This window comes from Ctenocephalides felis, unplaced genomic scaffold (assembly GCF_003426905.1).
Source record: "Ctenocephalides felis isolate EL2017-DRISC unplaced genomic scaffold, ASM342690v1 CF-g0.4_SCAFFOLD_03571, whole genome shotgun sequence".
Lineage (NCBI taxonomy): Eukaryota > Metazoa > Arthropoda > Insecta > Siphonaptera > Pulicidae > Ctenocephalides > Ctenocephalides felis.
The window spans coordinates 25,869,023-25,889,098 of NW_020539725.1; the positions used below are offsets into that span (position 1 = coordinate 25,869,023).

General features: G+C 25.9%; 2 protein-coding genes across 2 annotated transcripts; one reads left to right on the top strand and one right to left on the bottom strand.

Moving 5' to 3' along the window:
- Positions 1-1,466: 1,466 nt before the first annotated feature.
- Positions 1,467-18,972, bottom strand: LOC113385847. Its single transcript, XM_026623676.1, has 4 exons — positions 18,871-18,972; positions 4,894-5,066; positions 2,315-2,488; positions 1,467-1,613 (listed from the first exon to the last, which is right to left on the bottom strand). The coding sequence occupies exons 2-4, from the start codon at positions 4,918-4,920 to the stop codon at positions 1,467-1,469; spliced, it is 348 nt and encodes a 115-aa protein (XP_026479461.1). The 5' UTR covers positions 4,921-5,066; positions 18,871-18,972.
- On the top strand, positions 9,496-15,712 carry LOC113385848 (uridine phosphorylase 1-like). Its single transcript, XM_026623677.1, has 10 exons — positions 9,496-9,551; positions 10,549-10,672; positions 12,800-12,961; positions 13,095-13,191; positions 13,442-13,530; positions 13,872-14,010; positions 14,501-14,568; positions 14,772-14,897; positions 15,229-15,282; positions 15,584-15,712. The coding sequence occupies exons 1-10, from the start codon at positions 9,496-9,498 to the stop codon at positions 15,710-15,712; spliced, it is 1,044 nt and encodes a 347-aa protein (XP_026479462.1).
- Positions 18,973-20,076: the final 1,104 nt, after the last annotated feature.

The following is a 20,076-nucleotide window of genomic DNA, read 5'->3' on the forward strand; positions in this document are numbered from 1 at the left end:
GATGTCCTGATAAAAAAAACAATTATTTTTTCATTTAACATTGTATTCATTATTGAAACTTTCCTAAATATTTTTTGAAATTATATATGAATTAAATTTCGTACATCGGACACGTATTTTTCCCTTCTTGATTATTTAGCTATATTATAATAAAAATTTATGGGTTATATGGATTGATTTTGTTTTGATAGCAGGACAGATTTGAAATAAATTTCAAAGTCTTAGATAATAGTCACATTTATGATTCCAAGACATAAAAGTATTTTATTAGATTCAAAGAAATAATAAAAACAAATATGAGCACGATGACAAAAAAAATATGAAAAAACACTCAAATTTAGTATGTATATTATTCATTGTAGATATTGTTAGCCCAAGAATTTTGCATTTTAATATTTATCGTAAGTTTTATGAAGTTTCAGTAAAAGAAACTTTAAATCATAAAATGAAAAAAATACTTAAGCAAATGCTTACGTGAAGCAAACATAAACAAAATGGCATAAAAAATTAATAAACTAGAAAGAATTATATAAAGAAAAACCGTTAATTAAAAAAAGACTCTCAAGAAGGAAAGGAAAAGTATTTTTACTTATTATTATAGTTATTAAATTAATTTTTGCTATTTATACTTTAATTGTCATCTTTCATTTTTAAATCATTAGAGCATTCGTTTGTTACAACATTCGTTAGCAAAAAGAAACTATAATATATAAAACTGAGTTTATATAATTTTAAAATATGGTAGAGCGGGGCTTGAAGGACTATTTCGATGTTAGTCATTTCAACCCTATAAATAAATATAAAATAGTTATTCCAACCCTATAAATGAATATTTCTGATGAAATCTGTATAAAATGTAGCTATGAAATGTATATTCTACATTGTAGCTATTATTCAGTAAAATCCCTTTAAAAGAAAAATAAGACATTGGACTTGTTTGCCACCTGGCCATTCTATTTTACCTCGCCTATGGGGCAAAAAAGATCAGGTGAAAAAATTTAATAAAACGACAAAAAAACATATTTCTACAGTGATGAATTAGCTTGGAGTGTTACTGAACATAGTCAAATAGTTGTATGTTTAACAAGTGTTATTTGTTGTGATAATTGCTCAAATTCAAATTGGACCTTTATGTCTATTCCTGAAACCAAACTCTTTTATTCGTTCGTAATATATATCAAATGCTTTTTATTATTTCAATTTTGTACAGAATTATGAATATGAATATATATATATATATATATATATATATATATATATATATATATGTATATATAATAACTGTTATTTATAATTTTAATTTTTTTTAGACTCCTTTTTTTTTCAAAAAATATTTATTTAATTTTAAATTTTTATTCTACATATTTATACCCGCACGCCTCAAGCATGTGTAATTCATTATAAATCAATCACAAAATAATTAATATTCTATATATTCAAATGTTATTACATCTGAATTACATTTTTTATCCAATGTTATGGTTCTGACTAACAATTGTATTAAAGCGAGCAATACGTTTATTAGAAACGTACAGGGTGAAATCTACTCGGTAGCGCCCACTTGGAAAAAATTTGTTATCAGGAAGTGTGACATTGTGTAAATAGTAGCTATCCTGAAAGCATATTATAATAAATATTAGAATTTTCATACTTCTATATGATTAAAGAAGGATTTCTTATTATTCATATTGCATTATATATACTTATTATCATTACTTTACAACACCGTTTGAAAGAAATTAATTCAGAAGTAATTATCATTACTAATTGTAAGTATAATTGCGTATCATCAAGTGAATTCAATATATAGTATTAACCGAGTATGTATTAACATATAATTTTTTACTTCTAAATATATTTGATTGATTAAACAATAACAAAATCCGTATATTGACGGTATGCCTAAAGTTTATATTATACACTTATAAGAAATGAAGTTTGATTTCTCAATAAACATAAATAAAACGGGCAAAAAATTTAAGTTATATAAAATTGAACATTGCTTGCAATAATAGGAAATTTGTTTTAATAAGTTTATCTTTAACAAAGAAATAGTACAAGTAATCTAACTTTTATGATTGTGAGACACAATTATTAATTAGCAAATAAACTAAATATTCACAAATCGCGGTAGCATAAAAATTACAAAGTTGCAAAGATATTGCATACAGTTTTCTATTTCAGTAGTAAAATATAATGTAATTATAGTTGATATTTATAGATTGATAGATTTATAGTCATTATGAATATTTAAATTTTAATATGACTTTTTAATCCTTTTAGTTAAAATTAAATTACATTTGAGAATACTAACCGGACGAACCGGACACTTCTCTGGCATTTTACCACCTTTTTGTAAAATTGGATAAATAATATGTAATAGCATCTGTGACATTGGTTTATCAAAATAATCGCAAAACTCAAATGTTTGGTTCAATATAGAAGGTATGAACTTATTTCCTTTGAATGTATAAAGTTCCATACGGTACTAAAATAAAAAAAAATATTTAGCAAAAAAAAATTAAATAAATTTAAGTATCCAGTTAATTAAATTTAAGTAGAAATTTAAGTAAATTTATAATTAAACATATGTCCAAATACTTAAAAATTCCTTCTTTGATAAAAGTGGGAATAATAAAATTGCAAGTATAAGTGTGCAGAGTTTTTGAAAATCAAAACTATCTGTTAAGTATAAAACAGAATTGTGTCAAAGCGCTGTACTAGAAATATTTTGCTATTTAATTATTTAAAATATATTTAACTATGTATTTAAGTAAGCAATTTACATTCTAAATTGGTAGACTGTAATCAGCATTGCATGAGATCATTACATAATATGATTATTTTTTAAATAGAATCTTAACAAAACTGTGGTGGATTTAGTTCATTAATTTTACCCATTTCAAAATTTTACCTGTAAGTTTGATATTTCTTTTAGAACTGTAAAATCGCAATTAATAACGGCAACCGTTCGAGAGATCCTTTTAACTTCTATTTTTGCATTAAAATAATCCTCATCTAGATGATCCATCACTATTGACTGAACCGTCAATCCAGTCTTACAATAATAATATAAATGTAATATTCATGCCAAATAATATAACCATAACTTCAATTGTACTTTACTTACCAAGTTTGGAATGTGCAATACAATAATAAATGCAATGAAAAAGTAACAAACAAAAATGAATTTGTTAAACATACTTCTAGTAAATTTATTTCAGAACTCTATTTCATGAAAAAGATTAATTTGGAGCTCCGAAAATTGTGTGGCGATTTTAAAAAATAAAAAAGAATGATTTTAATATTAGAGGTCAACGTTATCAGATTTCAAATGACAATGGAACTCGAAACTATTAATATTTCATCAAAATTATAGAGAATTATTTACAAAAAATGTATTCATAAATTCACTTATTCTAAAGGTGATTGCATTAAACATAGTTGGGTAATTTAGAAATAATTTCGTATTGTTTTGTAAACTTTCCACATACAGTAAATCATTACCAGAACATACCAGAACCAGAATAATTCAGGAATCATATGCCTATACTTTATATGCTTACTTCATAAAGTATTTGAATAATCGATTTTACTTTACATAATTTTAATATTAATCCGACAAACATTTAAATTTTTAGCAAAAAAAATAACTAGATTTTAATTTGAACCGTAATGGAACTTTACATTTTCTGGATAAATTTTGCAATTTTGAAACATAAGATTTTTGTCCATGTTACAAAATGAATTTATAAGCTTATTATTGATTAACATCAATTGAAATATTTGATTTTTTATTGATTTAATAACCATTTTTTTTAAGGATGAAAAACTTGAACGGCACATATAGCACAGTATTAAAAACAGTAACAAAAAGCCATAGCAAAAATTTTTTCAGTAGTATTTCAGTAAACCGTTTTTTTTGGTTTTCCCATTTTTATTATTGAATGAATATCAATATTATAATTAATCAATGTAATTTATATTACAATTATAAATTACAAATAAAAAAATAAAATTATTAAATAAATATTAATTAATTAAGAATTAGAAATTACTGAGACTTCCTAAAATTATGATTCATTGCGAATATAAATAAAAAACTGCGTTGGAAACGAGTAAAAATTTTGAAGTATATATAAATAAAATTAAATAAATATTTCACATTTTTATTATTGAGTTTGTAAAATTATTTCCAGATATGATATTGATATATAATTTTTTGTCAAGTTATTTTTTAGAATGTTTTTCTTGTAAGAAGACCATACAGAAATGAGCTATATTTATATTTCGAGAAGTGAAAGAGACATCTAATTTAAATCTTCCATCTGGAAGAAAACTGCTTCGAGGTGCAACAAAGTTTTGCAGATAATATGAATCCTAAGGAATAAATATTATTACTGTTTGTCATTTTAGGCAGTTTTGCTAAAAAATAGATATTTTTAAACGATTTATGAATAGAATGATTTATAACAGATTCATGAAAAAGAGGTAAGATTTGATCGACTTATATTAACTTACGGTGAGCATCAATAATAATACAAATTGCATTTATATGATTTAAATTATGACAGGATTAGGATTAGGATTAAATTTGAATAAGCAGATCGAGACAATCATCTAAATTAAAGTATATTTAGGTACACTCCATCTTAGATTACTGATTGATTTGGTAAAATTATCACAAATGACTTCTGTATTTTCATAATTCAAATTCTACATTGTATACTAAAATTTCCGACTTGGAAAAATTATACTCAAATAGTTTTTTTTATAAAAGCTAAGACTAGTTATCATTTTAAAACCTAAAAGTTATTATATATATGCACTCTCCATACTTTATAATAATTATTAGATAATTATTAATTAGAAAATTATTACTAATTTACTCACATTTTTAACGGGGCAGGATTCGGGCATATGCCCACTCTTGATTAAACGAGGGTAAATATTTTTAATAATAAACTGCGTTGCAGGATTTTTGAAATATGACACATGTCGACTGTATGATTCAATAAAGCAGGAACAAATTTGTATCCACTAAATATAAAAGCAACTAATCGAAACTGAAATAAAACAATAATTCAATTAATAGCTGTGCCAAAAAGACATATGTTTTTTGCTATAGCGTTTTCCTGACACAGCAAAAAAAAATTTGATGATATAATACAGGATTGTAGTGCAAATGTATTAAAGTCGTAAGCCGGATTTAGTCGAAAACGTTTTTCAGCATTTTTTTCAGAATACTAGTGTACAATGCATTTTGCTGCAAAATGTTTTCGATTGGAGTATAGCCCTTGTATCACTAGAATATAAAATGTTTGAAACATATTACTAAAATAATATATATATATAATATAATATTATATATATAAAAATTGTTTTTCCTGTGAATATTTCTAGTTGAAAGCGAGAGTTTCGCGTTCGGCTCAAAACAATTACAAAAATTTCCTATTTGTAACGCTATTTTACAGCATAAACTGTTTTCAAGTTCCTTTTTAATTATTTTAATTAATATCATGTATTACAAGAAAATCTATAAATTTATTTTACACACATATACGTAAATATGTTTACAGTTACACTCGAAAACAATCCGAAACTGTAAATTTTCTGTCATTACTTTTACAAATACGCAGCAGAACCATTCAAGGAATTTGAACAATTTAAATAATTATTTAGCTAAAGCAATATATATATATATATATATATATATATATATGTATATATATATATAGGTATAGATATAGGTGCATATACATATAAAAATAATTTCATGAATTTTTAATTTATCTAATTGTAAGGTTTTGGATGGGTTTTGGTGTGCTTGAAGTTTTCAAACACTCACCTGAAAATTATCAAATTGTCTAGTAATATTAATTTGGCTATTAAGAACAGTAGAAATCTTATCCAATCTCTTGATTTCTAATTTGAATCCACTCACGTAATCTTTATTATAGTCAAACACAGTTGCAGATTGGATGATTATAGCTTTCTTTATACCATCCCATAAAATCGTAGGAAATATTAGTATCATATACTACGATAAATTTTATATTATACCATAATTACATACCGAATCAAATATTTCCATTGACAAGATTAGAATGTTTGAAAGAAGAAATATAAGAAGCATTATTAATCCGCTGAGGAAAATAAACTTAGACTTTATAGAGTTATTATTACTGCACTCAAACAAATAGCGCACTGAAAATAATGTTTAACTTGTACATTATTTATCTACATCTCTATAAAGTTATTAATTTCATTAATAAACAAGAATTTATTAGAATATGTCAGAAAAACATTTAAGATAATCATAATTTATACTTACAAAAAACTTTTAACGGTTTATATATACAAAACCGATAATAGAATATGAAAATAAAATTTACATTATCACAACCATTACAACGTCCTATCACAAAATTAAGTTTCAAAAATATTTCTTATAAACAATATTATGCATTACTACTAGGAATGGTATAATTCCACCAATGCGTTTAATGTAGAATATAGGTAGCAGCATTTTTGCAAAATTGCGTAATATTTGAGAACAATGAATTGTAGATTTTTAAACTAAATAATACAAACCAATCTAAAATCGATTATTGCAATTTTCACTAATGTCTTATTTTCCAACGCATAAACTGTCAAATTATATATAATAACTTCATTCAGATGTAGATAAATAATATACAAAAAAGCAAAAAAATATATATTGTAAAATGAAAAACTTTTCCATAATTTTTAACGGAAAGCGCAATTATAATCAACAAAAAAGCATTTTGAAAATATGTAAAATAATTAATAATTTTTCCAATTAATTCAAAATAATCTGGATATACAAAATTTTTCATCACTTTCAATATTTTCATATTTTTGAAACTTAGAAAATATTCGAAACTTCTGAAAATTTGAAGTTTATAGTTTTTCAAACCGTGAACATAACTAGTGGGGTGTATGGCATCGTGCCTTAAGGCAAATTGCTGGAACTTCCCGTAGCATAACGAAATGTTCGAGGAATACTGAATGTTTTTAAATAGATTATTATAAATATTGTAACATTGTCTAATATTTATAAGAATTATATAAACTGAATTGCAAAGCTGAAATTATTTGTTTAAAGTATATTAGAAATTTAGTCAGAATTAAAAACAAAATCTGATTTATTTTCGATATGCAAAAAAATTTTTTTAGAAAAAAAAAACTTTTGATAAAAAATTATTTTGGAACAATTTTTTTTCCAAAATTAATTATTTGGTTAAAACAAGCAGGAAGTTCTTTGAATCATTTAAATCGGACGCTTAGTTTTGTTAAAAATTGCCATATTTTAACATTTAGCTCTGTATCTTCGAAATGCCTTGGCCTATCTTTGCCAAAAACTGATAACTATTTCTCCCAATTATTACTAATTGATTGTTTTTTAAATCATTCAAATCGGATACTCAGTTCTCTCAAAAACTCGATTTCTATTTTCTGCACTCTTTGCTTTTTGTCTCCGTAATTGTTGGACCTGCCTTTGCCAAAAACTAATCAGCACATCTCCCTATCAATAGGAATCGAATGTTTTTTGAACCATTCAAATCGGTTGATCCGTGCGCCCGACAACGTGACTGGAAATTTGTATCCATACATACATACACACACACACATATCCATTTTTTCTGAATGATGCCAAAACGTTCAGAAACCTTCAAAACGTCGAGAAATGTAAAAATTTGCAATTTCGATTTTCGGCCCATTACAATAACTTACCCTACGGGAAGTTAATACCCTATGGGAAGTTAAAAATAATTGAGAGCTTAAGACTAATAATTAGAATCGAATTGTGTTATATATTTAAGTACTTTTGTGTAATATATCACTGAATTATATTATTAGATTAAAAAATTATATAAATAATTATATTTTAAAAATAAAAAATAAATCAATGTTATTAAGGCCGGGCAGTCCGGGATTTACATCTTGTGTTCCGGATTTTTCTAATAGCAATAATTATCTAGGATTTAGATATTTTATCCCGAATTGTCCTGGATTTTCGAAAAGTATAGGTTTTTAGGTTTAAATTGAATCTTTGCAGATAATAAAATTATAACTACCCCTCAAATTTTTGAAAATGATATATCAATGAGTATGCTTATATGAAACAATACGTTATAAATGAGAAAATTGCTGAATACAAATTGCCAATGGCGAAATAAAACAATCTCTCACATTTAAATTCTAAATTTTCAAAATTAAGAAAACTAACTTTTGACTACCTGGCACAAGTGCTAATTTTTCTAGTTAATTATGAAGAAAATTGAACAGAATTTTATAGTTACGTAAATAGTGTCTTTATTATTTTAAAATTAAATTCAAGTTCTACTCCCCGTCCCCATGCCGCATTAACTCACTAAAAATTGCCGTCCCGGTTTTGACTTAAAAAATATGGTCACCTTAATATTATACATTATATACATGAAGAATAAATTGAATCAAGATTAGTTTATTTTGTTTACTAGTTTTTTTTAATCATTCAATTCAATTTCATTTAAATGATATTGAAGTTTTCATATCAAAGTCTTTATTATTAAGAAACAAATAGAAAACATTTTAAAGTATAGTATTATCTGAAATTTGCAGTTTTCTTATCATCTGTTTAATATAGAGCCATTGTATAAATTATTTCGATAAATTTTGTTCCTAAAATTGAAAGAAGAAATAACTTCAGCTGAATTTATACATATCAAAATAAGCTAGTACGTGTGGTTAAGGCTCATGTAAGGTATCATCGCAGAATAATTTAAATTATATACTTAAAAAACATTATAACAAATACAAATTCTAAATTTATTTTATTAAATAAAGTAAATTGAACAAAATTTACATATGTGACTAAAACGCAAAAAATAAGATAATTTCACATTTTTAAAATAGACTCTTGATCAAATTATTATATTAATTGATAAAATTATAACATTTTTTTGAATAAAGATGATAAAGTGAAATAAAATTTGAAATGAAACGCGAAACCATAACAAATTTGAAATTTAAGTTTATTACCAGTTTTTATCATGATACTCATATAAGTTATTAGTAAAGTTTCGGAAATCAATTAATAATATTCGCCCCGACCATCAATTTTCCCGCGTTTTCCACTGTCACCCCTTGCGCTTGAAAACGAGCTTTCTAGTCCGTGGGCGCGTGCGCTCTTTAAATCGATACCATATGTAGGAATGCACATCAAAGGCGTAGACATCATAGAAAAATCATGTGTAGCTCATCTTGATTCGAAATATTTAATAAAATAATAAAGTTAAACGATATTAAACCAACAAGTTCCAGTGTGTACTTAAGCATTAACTAGTGACAAATAATACATAAGCCTAACGTTATTTGTACATAATATAGAGTGACTCAAAATAAATTTATTGATAATAGTCGAATAAGAATTTGTTGTGTAAAGTTTTAGTGACTTTGTTGATTTAAAAGTTAAATAAATTGTTTAAAATGTCTCGAGCAAATAAACCTCAAGAGCTTTCTCTGTCAGATGAAGAAAGGGACGAGTAAGTATATATCGATCTTGATATTTTGACAGAGCAACCTTGAATATAATATTTATTAATTTTATATTAAAATCATACGTTGGTTTTGTATCTACATTTTAGAAGAATTAGTGTAAAAAGTTTTATTTAAATACACTTACAGATTTTTTATTGTAGTATATTAATAATAAATATTGTAATAAAATGTTTATGAACTGATATTGTTTAGAGATTTATTTTTATAAAACATAAAATTAATGAACATTAAACTTGTTTCACAAAATTTATTTCAATATTAATGTATGACGTAGAATCGATAAAAATTTGCATAATTCTTGAGAAAATTAATAAAAATATATTGTATATTAAGAAGTTTAAATCTTCATGACTAATTTAAACATTATTATTAAAAAAAATAATAAAATAGTTCTACATCATATAATACTATTCAGAAACAAGTTCCCTAAGTTGTCCTAAATAAATTGATGTAACAAAAATAAATAAATAAATTGATTTCTACAAAAATATAGTTATCGAAAAAATATATTACAAAGTGTAATTATTTTGCCTGGTAAAACGTGTTTCTTGGAAACCATCAATTTTTTGCAATATATGAATAAAATCCATGAATACACTCAATTAATTTAGCAAAGGAATTATATGAAAAAATATTATTCAAGGGGCTATTTATCTCATTTTTATGCATGAATGTAATGAAAATGTTAGTTTATATTTTCTATAACTAAATTATAAAAATGTTTAATAATATTTATATTTATATTTATATTACGGATACAGGATTAAATTTAGTAATTACAATATATTTTCATATATCAACAAATCGTTAGATTTACCTATATTTAGAAAAATACTGAACTTAGATCAATCTTAATAGCTTGCTTGCAACAAAATCTAATTCTTTTATTATGTAATAGAAAACCGTTCATCAAAAATTATTAGAAAGTCTTTTATGATTATTACCGATATGTTATAATATATCTGCTAATTGTTTTCTCAGGTATTATGAAGGTACTGTAAGACTTAGGAACCCACACATCGAACTAATGGATCAAGATATTTTGTATCATTTGGCTTTAGGCAGTGAATCACACGATTTGGTAGAAATGTTTGGTGATATCAAGGTAAATATTTATACACGCATTATATAATATTATATGTGTTGACATTCCATAAGCATAATCAAATATGAGTTAATTAAATGCTTTGATTTAATAATGACATGTTCTGAAGACACGTTATTGATACAGTAGTATATGAAACAAATAATTGGAAATGAAATAATCGGAATATTATAATAACAGATAATTACTAATTATTGGGCGATACAAATATATAGAATTCAATTCAATTTTAGTATTTGATCAAATTAGTTTGATCTTTAAAGTTCTTCACTACTAGTTTCAAATTTTCAAGTACATCTTACACTTTCATAAAATTCATTTGCGACAGAACATTATTTTCAGATATACACTAGAGTTCTCTCAATGGAGTAAACTCTAAATTATTATTTATTCGTCTAGTCTAACCATTTTCTTTCTTTACTCTCTTTCGTGTAACTATAGCTTGTAAGATTACATTGTATTTTGATAGCTATTTTTTAAAAAAAATAAAAAAATAAAGTATATTGATTATTTATCTAATTTCAATTCCGTAATACATAGGGACCATACGTGCCGGTTTGGCCGAGATCATCCCGGATTTTCACCTTGTGTCCCGGGCTTTTTAAAAGCATTGTTTGTCCCGAATTTAGATCTTTTATCCCGGATTGTCACGGATTGTCCGAAAAAGTATAGATGTAAATTGAATCTTTGCTTTTACTTGTTAATAAAATCACAAGTACTCATCAAATATCTGAAAATGTTATGTGCAAAAAGAATGCTTGTTGAAACAATACGTTATGAATGAGAAAATTTCTGAATACGAAATTCCGAAGGCAGGATAAAATAGCCTCTTTCATTAATAATTTCGATAAAAATTAACAAAAGTTATAAATACTTTTTGACTGCTGCCTGGCATAAGTCCTTTTTCTTTCAAGCTTATTATGACAAAAAAAATTGAACAAAATTTTATAAAAAAGTTTAAAAGCAAAAAATATATATTATCGAATAATAAATTTTTTAAAAAATCAGTAATTCTGTTCTCTTTGCTAAGAAATAATTAATAATATCAATCAAACTTTGGTATCAAAAAATATGATTTTTAACAGTGGCACCTAGTACCGGACATTTCTAAATAACCTGCATTGATCACATATGTAGCCATCTCCACACTTTGGAATGTTTGCACATGTGTCTTTGGCGAATATTCTTAGATATTGCAAAAAAAATCACTATTTATCCATCCTTTTGGCTGGTCCACACCGATGCTCTCAGCTGGAGCATTCATCATAAGATGTTCATTCTTTGACTAGGAAATACGAAGAAATAGGTTATGTAGTGACCGCTAGCACTCATACAGAATAATTGGAATAAATTACGTAAATTCTCACAAGAAATATCAATATGTTTACTGTCTGGCACTAAGGGACGACTTAGTGTCCGATGCTAAGGAACAGACATTTTCGTTCATTTGTTGGCACCTACTAAAATTGGTTAAAGATCTAATAATATTCTACCATTTTACGGATAACTATTAAGTACAACTTTTATCTTCGCATACCACTCAAATGTAAATGCATAAAATATGCTAGAATTACTTCCATTGATATTTAGGCGACGCCGTGATTTTGCGCCTAAAACAGGAAAGGGTTGCTCTCGCCGTGGCCGTGCGCGTCACAGGCTAGACTTGGCGCGTGATCCTGTAACTGTGTGCCCCCCATGCCCCTTTCACTTATATTTTGAAATGAAAGGATTTATACTCGCTTACACAAAATGTGTTAAATAGTGTCCGGTGCTTGGTGCCGTCCAGCGTTACGGGACTTCTCCCTAAGTTTTATTGCATACACCGCCATCCCGGCTTTGATTTAAAAAAGTATGGTCAACTTGCTAGTAGTCTAGTATCTTCACATGTTTTCAATATTACAAATCAATTTCAATATTGCAATTCAAGTATATTATTTTTCCACAAAGTACCAGGACTCGACCCAAGATCAGCATGTCATTAATACTACCATAACCGTTGCATATATTATTTATTTTACAGATCAATAATTTAGCATATCACATTTTTTGAAAGTCTAAGTATTAGGCTTACTAAAAATAAATTTATTCAAAATATTTTTTTAATAATTGAATTTTTTTTAATTATAGTTTGTATGCATGGGAGGAACACCAAAACGTATGGAAACTTTCGCGCACTTCATCATGGAGCAGATTGGTCACAAACTACCAACTGGTACTCAACTACAAGATATTAGTGAGTTCTCCTACCGTTACTCCATGTACAAAGTCGGACCTGTGTTAGCCGTCAGTGTAAGTATTTATTTGAAAAACTTACTTTTAACAATATATATTCGATAAAACTAAAAGAGTAATATAAGAATCATATGGCACCATTATAAATAAAAAAGACTGCAATAATTAATTTAAAATATAAATTTTCCAGCATGGCATGGGTGTACCATCAGTAGGAATACTTTTGCACGAACTCATAAAACTAATGTACCACGCACGAGTTAAAGATCCCGTTTTCTTCCGCATTGGTAAGAAAAAAGATTTTAATTTTGCCTACGTTAGCGATTGTTTTTATTGGTTCCCAGTGGCGTTGGAAGCAAATTTTTGATGGGTGGGCTCGTTTATTTTTGGTAGACAGCCAGTGGGATCGTTTTTTTTTAGTTAGACATATTAGGCCCTATCAAATTTTATGGGTGGGCTCAAGCCCACACAGCCCACACGGTTTCGACGCCACTGTTGGTTCCTATTTATTATGTTTCTAAATAATGATTTTTATAGGAACTTGTGGTGGTATTGGAATCGATGGAGGCACTGTTGTCATTTCTGAAGAAGCAGTTGATGGATTGATGAGGAGCACATATGAAACGGTAATAATATAATAAATATTCTTAATTATAAATTATTTGTTGTATTTCATTATATAGGTTATTTAAATCTAGCAATAATTGGCTTGAAAGCGATAACTTATTCTAAAATCATATGTTTCAATGTTAAAGAAGAGATTTTGAGAAAGAAAATAGTTTCTCTAGTTAATAGCATTAAAATGCTTATGATATAGATTTTCATAAATTCAGTATAACATTCTTCTTATAATTGAAGTTCCTGACAAAAGCTCTATCTTCTCCTTGGGGAAGTTAATAATTTTCTTTAATTTGCACTATTCGCCTGTCTAGAAAGATCAATAAAAATATTTATATATTTTATATAGGCAGTTTTAGGTAAAATTGTCCAAAGACCTACAAAATTAGACAAGAAGGTAGTACGAGAACTAAAAGCTTTGGCCGATCCTGAAGATCCATATGATACTGTTACCGGCAAAACAATGTGTACCAATGATTTCTATGAAGGTATCGTTATTATATAAATATGAAGCAAAAAAAAACAAATATTATAAGTAATATATTAAAATTTATATATTTTAAAAATTGGATTTTTTTATGGTAATCATACAGTACAGATGGAATAACACAAAATAATGCATTTTAATATTACTCTATGCAAATTAAATAAATTCATTTATTTTGCATACAGTAATATTAAAATGCATTATTTTGCATTTGTACTGTATGATTACCATGAAAAATTCCAATTTTGAGTCATTGCATCTGTACTGTATGATTACCTTAAGGTTGTACCATCAATCGAAGAGCCTATAATTCTATATATACAATTCTATAATACAATGACTATAAAAATAAACTATGTCATTTTTAAATGAAATAAAGGAAATCTATTGACTTTCAACTTAAGACTGTTACATTTATCGATTTTCTAAAAGCACATTTACTTATAATGAAATTCTGTCTATAGAAATTAATAATTGTGATTATATTTTAGGTCAAGGAAGAATGGATGGCGCATTTTGTGATTTTTCCGAAAATGATAAACAAGAATATTTCCAACAGGTAATACCAACCATAATAATTTTAATTCACAAAATCCTTAAATTGAAATTTAAAAAAAATCAGAAGTAAAAGTGAACATTCTTTGAGTAAAGTTTTATAAGTGAAAGTTGCTAAATAAGTTGCAAAATAAGAAAGTTTGTTCTATTTATTCTTGGTTTTCCCATTAATAGATTAATTAATAATGTTATTTTATGTTGTTTTAGCTACAACAAGCGGGTATTGTTAATTTGGAAATGGAAAGCACAGTTTTTGCTGCTCTGACTCACCACGCTGGAATAAAAGCTGCAGTAGTTTGTGTCACAATATTAGATCGGCTGAAAAGTGACCAGGTTTATATATTTTACTCATGGTTAATCTGATAACTAATTATTTCTCCAAATTAATTAGTTTGCAAACATTTGTAAAACAAGTACCTTTGTTCATGTATAGATTTTTTTTTAAACTTAGCTAAAAATATTGAAAGAACAACCCAAGCAACCATAAGTCGTGCTTTCTAAGCAGTAGTCTTTATGACTTTATGAAGTGTGCTAGTGGTCAAAATTATATTTTTAGATACATATTTTATCAAAATATGTATATTATTATTACTATATCATCACTATATTCATATAAAGTTTAATTGTTTTATTCAAAAATAAAAAAACGTTATTTATTGAATAGGTTTTGGCTCCAAAAGAAGTCCTAATTGAATGGCAGAATCGTCCACAAACTTTGGTAAGACACTTTATGTACCTACTTCACATATAAATAAATTAAAGTTTTTGTATAGCTTATAAATGTATAAAAAGTTAATTAATTTCTTGGTGCCAAAATAACAAAATTTCCTAATTTTACTTTTTGCACAACTTTTTCGAACAATTTTGTAATTGCGTTTGCAATTTTTGTATAGAGCTGTTTGGCCTGCAAACTTTTGGATGAAGGCAAAAATAAAATGTTTTGAAAATTTTGGTACTTAAGAGTTACAATAAATAAATATTTATTGCAAAATATTAAATCATTCGATATTGTTTCTAAGGTGGCGAGATACATAAGAAGATATTTATCAACGAGAGGAAGGTTACTATCAGATGGGCATGGATCAGTGGCAGTAAAGAGTCCCAGAAGATTCAAATTGGTTCAACAGGAAAGTGAGACCTATGATTAAGTATTTTCAGATATTGTACAATAATGTTAAAAGAGTTATGAACGAATTTGGACTACCTTTTACAATAGTTTGGTAATTTTCAAACCCAAATTATCTTTATTAACGCTATAATAGTAAATCCATATTGAAAATGTGGATGCAAGAACAGTTAAAACAGTATTAGAAAGTGTTAATGATATCTTATGTACAATTTCAGCACCAGTATCAAAATTATTATTCTAAAATTCCAAAATTTTTCGAGCTATTTGCTCATAGTCCCCTAACACTATTTGGTTTTTAATTTGGCAACACAAGCAAGATTCAAATTGACAAAATAAAACTATTTGCGCAAAATAATTACTATGTGTTCAATGAAAAATATCAATATCAAATAGTGACTGATTGGAAAAATCATATCCAACTAAAAAGTAAAAAATTGGCCTATTAATATTAATTAATTCACCTACTTCAGTTTAAAGCCTAAAATTGTTCACTTCGTAACATATCAAAAATAAATTGAAAATAAAGTTTAGACCATTCGCATAAGTTGAAAGAACGCTAATAAAATTCGTCATGATAAATCAATCTATACGAATAATTATGGATGTGATAACATGCATTTTTTCCAGAAATAAAGCGCTGTATACATATTAGTATTTACTAGAACTTATTAAATATTTGTTTAATTAATTTGGCAATCAGATATTTCATGTATATCGTTAACATCTATGTATTCAATTCTGACAAAGTGCTGGTTTACAGCTGCTAAGAAAATTTTGCAACTGCCATTTACAAATATTTTTTAAATCATTAATATGTGCTTTTTGCAGACAATATGTTAAATAGAATTTATGTTAGATCTAATTTTAGCTGTAACAAATATATAACAAGATCCCGCTTGAACAATAAAAAAATTACTTAAATAAAAGCAAAATGTCGTCAAAAAAGATTGTTGTTAAAGCATTGGAAATAAATGTTAGACAATATAATATAAAATTAACAGATTAAATATTCTGTCGTGAATATTCATAATATTTTCAAATTAAAATTTGTAATATTAGTTTGAAAATATTTGGTTTTATTTGTTTATTAACAAGTATTATTTGCCATGAATGCAGGAACAAATTAGGATAAATTGGTGAAAAAATAATGTGATGCTATCTATGAATATTTTATGCAACATATTAAAACTAATACCAAATCATCCAAAGTCTTTGATAATATAAATTTTTTGGATTATTTTTGCAAGAACAATCTGTGCAATATTCATTAAAAAATATCTATAAAGGCAATATCAAGCGGGGTCTTGTGGTAATATATTTGAATATTTATTTTTATTTTGTATTACAAAAATGTTAGTAATACAGCGTATTTTTGTCTAAAATATTAAAAACTAATTTAAATTAATTAAATGAATAAGAAATTGATAGATTCAAATTCTACATTGTATATAACTTATTACACTTATACTTCTATTTCATATTCACGTATTATAATATATAGTTTAAGGTTGCTTAGGAATTTACTGATTACATATTTCTTGAAGAAACAATAAAGAAAAACCTTGGATAGCATTTTCTAAAAATTTCTGTATATATTTGTGCAAAGAGCTTGATATATTGTAATATATAAATAAAAACAATTAAGAGTCCTGTTAAATATAATTTAAAATTATATTTTAAAGCGGTATAGTTACTTTATCAAACATCAAGAAATTGCATTACATTTCTGCTTGTAAAACGGTAATTTTTGTATGTTACCCATGTTATATAACTATTAAAAATCACAAATCTTGATACACAAAGTACGTTTCAAGAAACCTTTACGCATTTTCAATTAAAAATCGATAAATGTTCTAAATATAGTTTTTTTTATAGTATGACTTAAGCAATCTTTTACTATTCGACATATTTATAAGCATTTGTGTGTGATGTCTGTGTGCATTTACACCATAATATTGTTAAAGTTTCATTAGAGTATTTCTAATAATCTTTTCATTGTTAAAATATTTAAATGTTGTGAATTTTTAGCGTTGTTTGTTGGCCTACTGTTGTATTAAAAATTTGAAAATGAATTCATTATTAAAATTTTATAGCTATGATGAGAGATATTTAATCCATATTATATACCCATATGTAAAAATACTTGATTTAATGATTATTTAAATACTTGTTAGGAAAAACAATTTTATAAGAATGGCGCGTGTACCTTTATATTTATAAAGACCGACTTACATAACCGGGTGCATCTACAAAATCTCTCGTTTTAGGTAACATTAGGTATCGAAATTGGCTAAATTTAGATAATTATATATATATATATATATATATATATATATATAAATATTATAACTAACTAAATAGACTAATTTGCGTCGAAACTTAATACAGATTTTATCTTCGTTCAAAAACTATTTACACCTAATACTCATGTTTAAAATTACTTGTTAAACCCTGTTTATATTATATCTAGGGTTATACTGAATGTTATTGAAATTTTAAACAAACAATTTCGAGAAGTGAAAAAATACCGGTTTCTAACAACATGCTGATATTTATAGGTTAGCCAATATGCATTAAATATAAATAAATTGTTAGAAACTTAATATTGAATTAATCTATTGCAGCTATATTAAATGTAAAGTTAATGAAAATACATAACGTTTGTAAAATATATAATGTTGTCGATAAAAAATATTACTATTGCCGTTATCATTCCACAGACTTAAGCCCATATTTCTTGTAACAGGATTTTTGTCAAGTTTTCTGGTAAGGTGAGCAAGAATTTTGCGCCAGATTTTATTTCAGGATTAATAATAATTTTGTGCATTTTCAAATAGATTATTATAAATATATACTGTGAATATTACAATTCATATTTTATAGGTTTAAAATGCACTAATGCTTTATAAGTGTACAAACAGAGCATTGTATAAAATGTAAACAATAAATATATATGTATCGTATCCGATTAGTTAAATCCATAAGATGATTCAATTTCATATTTTTAAGAACTAAATGATATAATAATAATAAAAAACTGCAGTAAAGAACCAAGAATGTAAATGTTAAACAAGCGAATATTTACTAAAATGTATAAAAATCCAAACTGCGACATTGAAAGAAGTTTCAATATTACATAATTTCATCTTCATATATATAAAATTGAAAAAGACTTACCTTTACAGTAGCAATAAGAACTGACGAAAAGTAAACAATGTAAACTTACACGTTAAAAATCAGTAAACTTTAGTCAAAAAAAATGTCACATTATATTCAAAGTATAGACTTCACAAAAAATGACATCAACCGTCACATTCTGTCAGCAACACTGAAATTTTCATTTTTATTCAGTTTTTGAGTACGTTTTTATTAATTTCCAACTAGTAATAAAGAAATATGCTTTGTGCGAAACTGAATACTTATTTTCATCAGTCACAAACACATATTATGCAACATGTAAAGAACAAAACACAACAACCATTTTTCAAGATTTCAAAAACATCATCACGACTATAAAAATTTAAATTACTCCATACATAATTTAAAAACTATTCACTTATCACATAAATTATCAGGTAAGATTTCCTGAAGAATTAATTCTGTAATATTTATTACAATTAAAATAAAGCAAAAGCACAAATTCACTGGATCTTTTAGTTACTTAGATTGACTTATGATTAACAGTTACAGAAATGTCGGTGGTACGCTACGTTTAGTCACCCCAGTAGTACCACTACAAAAAACAAAAAAAAATAGAATAAAATCTGAGATTAACTTCACTTCAGTTATTATAGATATCAAGTCGAACATAATTATTAAACTGACACCTAGATTAAAATATTAAATTAATAATGTAACGAATGTATTTATAAAATTATTAAGTCTGTGAGTGCTAAGAATGGGGTTGGATGCTTATTTATCTGTGGATGGAACTATGTTCGAACTGTTCAAAGAGGTAATTCCGTTATTGTACCGTTATACCCTTCTTTTTAAGCAAAATCTTTGAAATATTATATTATTCATTGTTTCTTCATATTTATTTAAAAAAAATCCATAAAAAGGTCTTTATTTTCTTATACCGGTATAAATAAGGAATTTTGCACAGGTACGAGTTAAGGTGCAATGTCTTCTAAGTTTGAAATATAAACTACTGGCATTGGATAAAAAAATTCATATAATATGCCTGGATGATTTCCAAGTAATATAAATAAAGCAAGGAAAAAAATTCATAATCATATTTATATTATAAATGGCTTGCAACATACCATAAATATAATGTGCAAGATCGACCTTTACGCGATTTCATTAAATAAAACATAAGTAGCAACCTTCCACTTTTTGACGATATTTTTTATAAAGCTGTAACTTTTCTTTAAAATATGA

Bases quoted from the DNA above. Each gene is read 5' to 3' on its own strand.
- LOC113385847 (XM_026623676.1), bottom strand. From the start codon at position 4,920: ATGCCCGAATCCTGCCCCGTTAAAAAT. The intron at 2,489-4,893 runs GTGAGTAAATTA...TTTTTATTTTAG, and splicing joins AATCCTGCCCCGTTAAAAAT to TACCGTATGGAACTTTATAC. The intron at 1,614-2,314 runs GTTAGTATTCTC...ATATGCTTTCAG, and splicing joins AGAAGTGTCCGGTTCGTCCG to GATAGCTACTATTTACACAA.
- LOC113385848 (XM_026623677.1), top strand. From the start codon at position 9,496: ATGTCTCGAGCAAATAAACCTCAAGAGCTTTCTCTGTCAGATGAAGAA. The intron at 14,011-14,500 runs GTATCGTTATTA...ATTATATTTTAG, and splicing joins TACCAATGATTTCTATGAAG to GTCAAGGAAGAATGGATGGC. The intron at 14,569-14,771 runs GTAATACCAACC...ATGTTGTTTTAG, and splicing joins AACAAGAATATTTCCAACAG to CTACAACAAGCGGGTATTGT.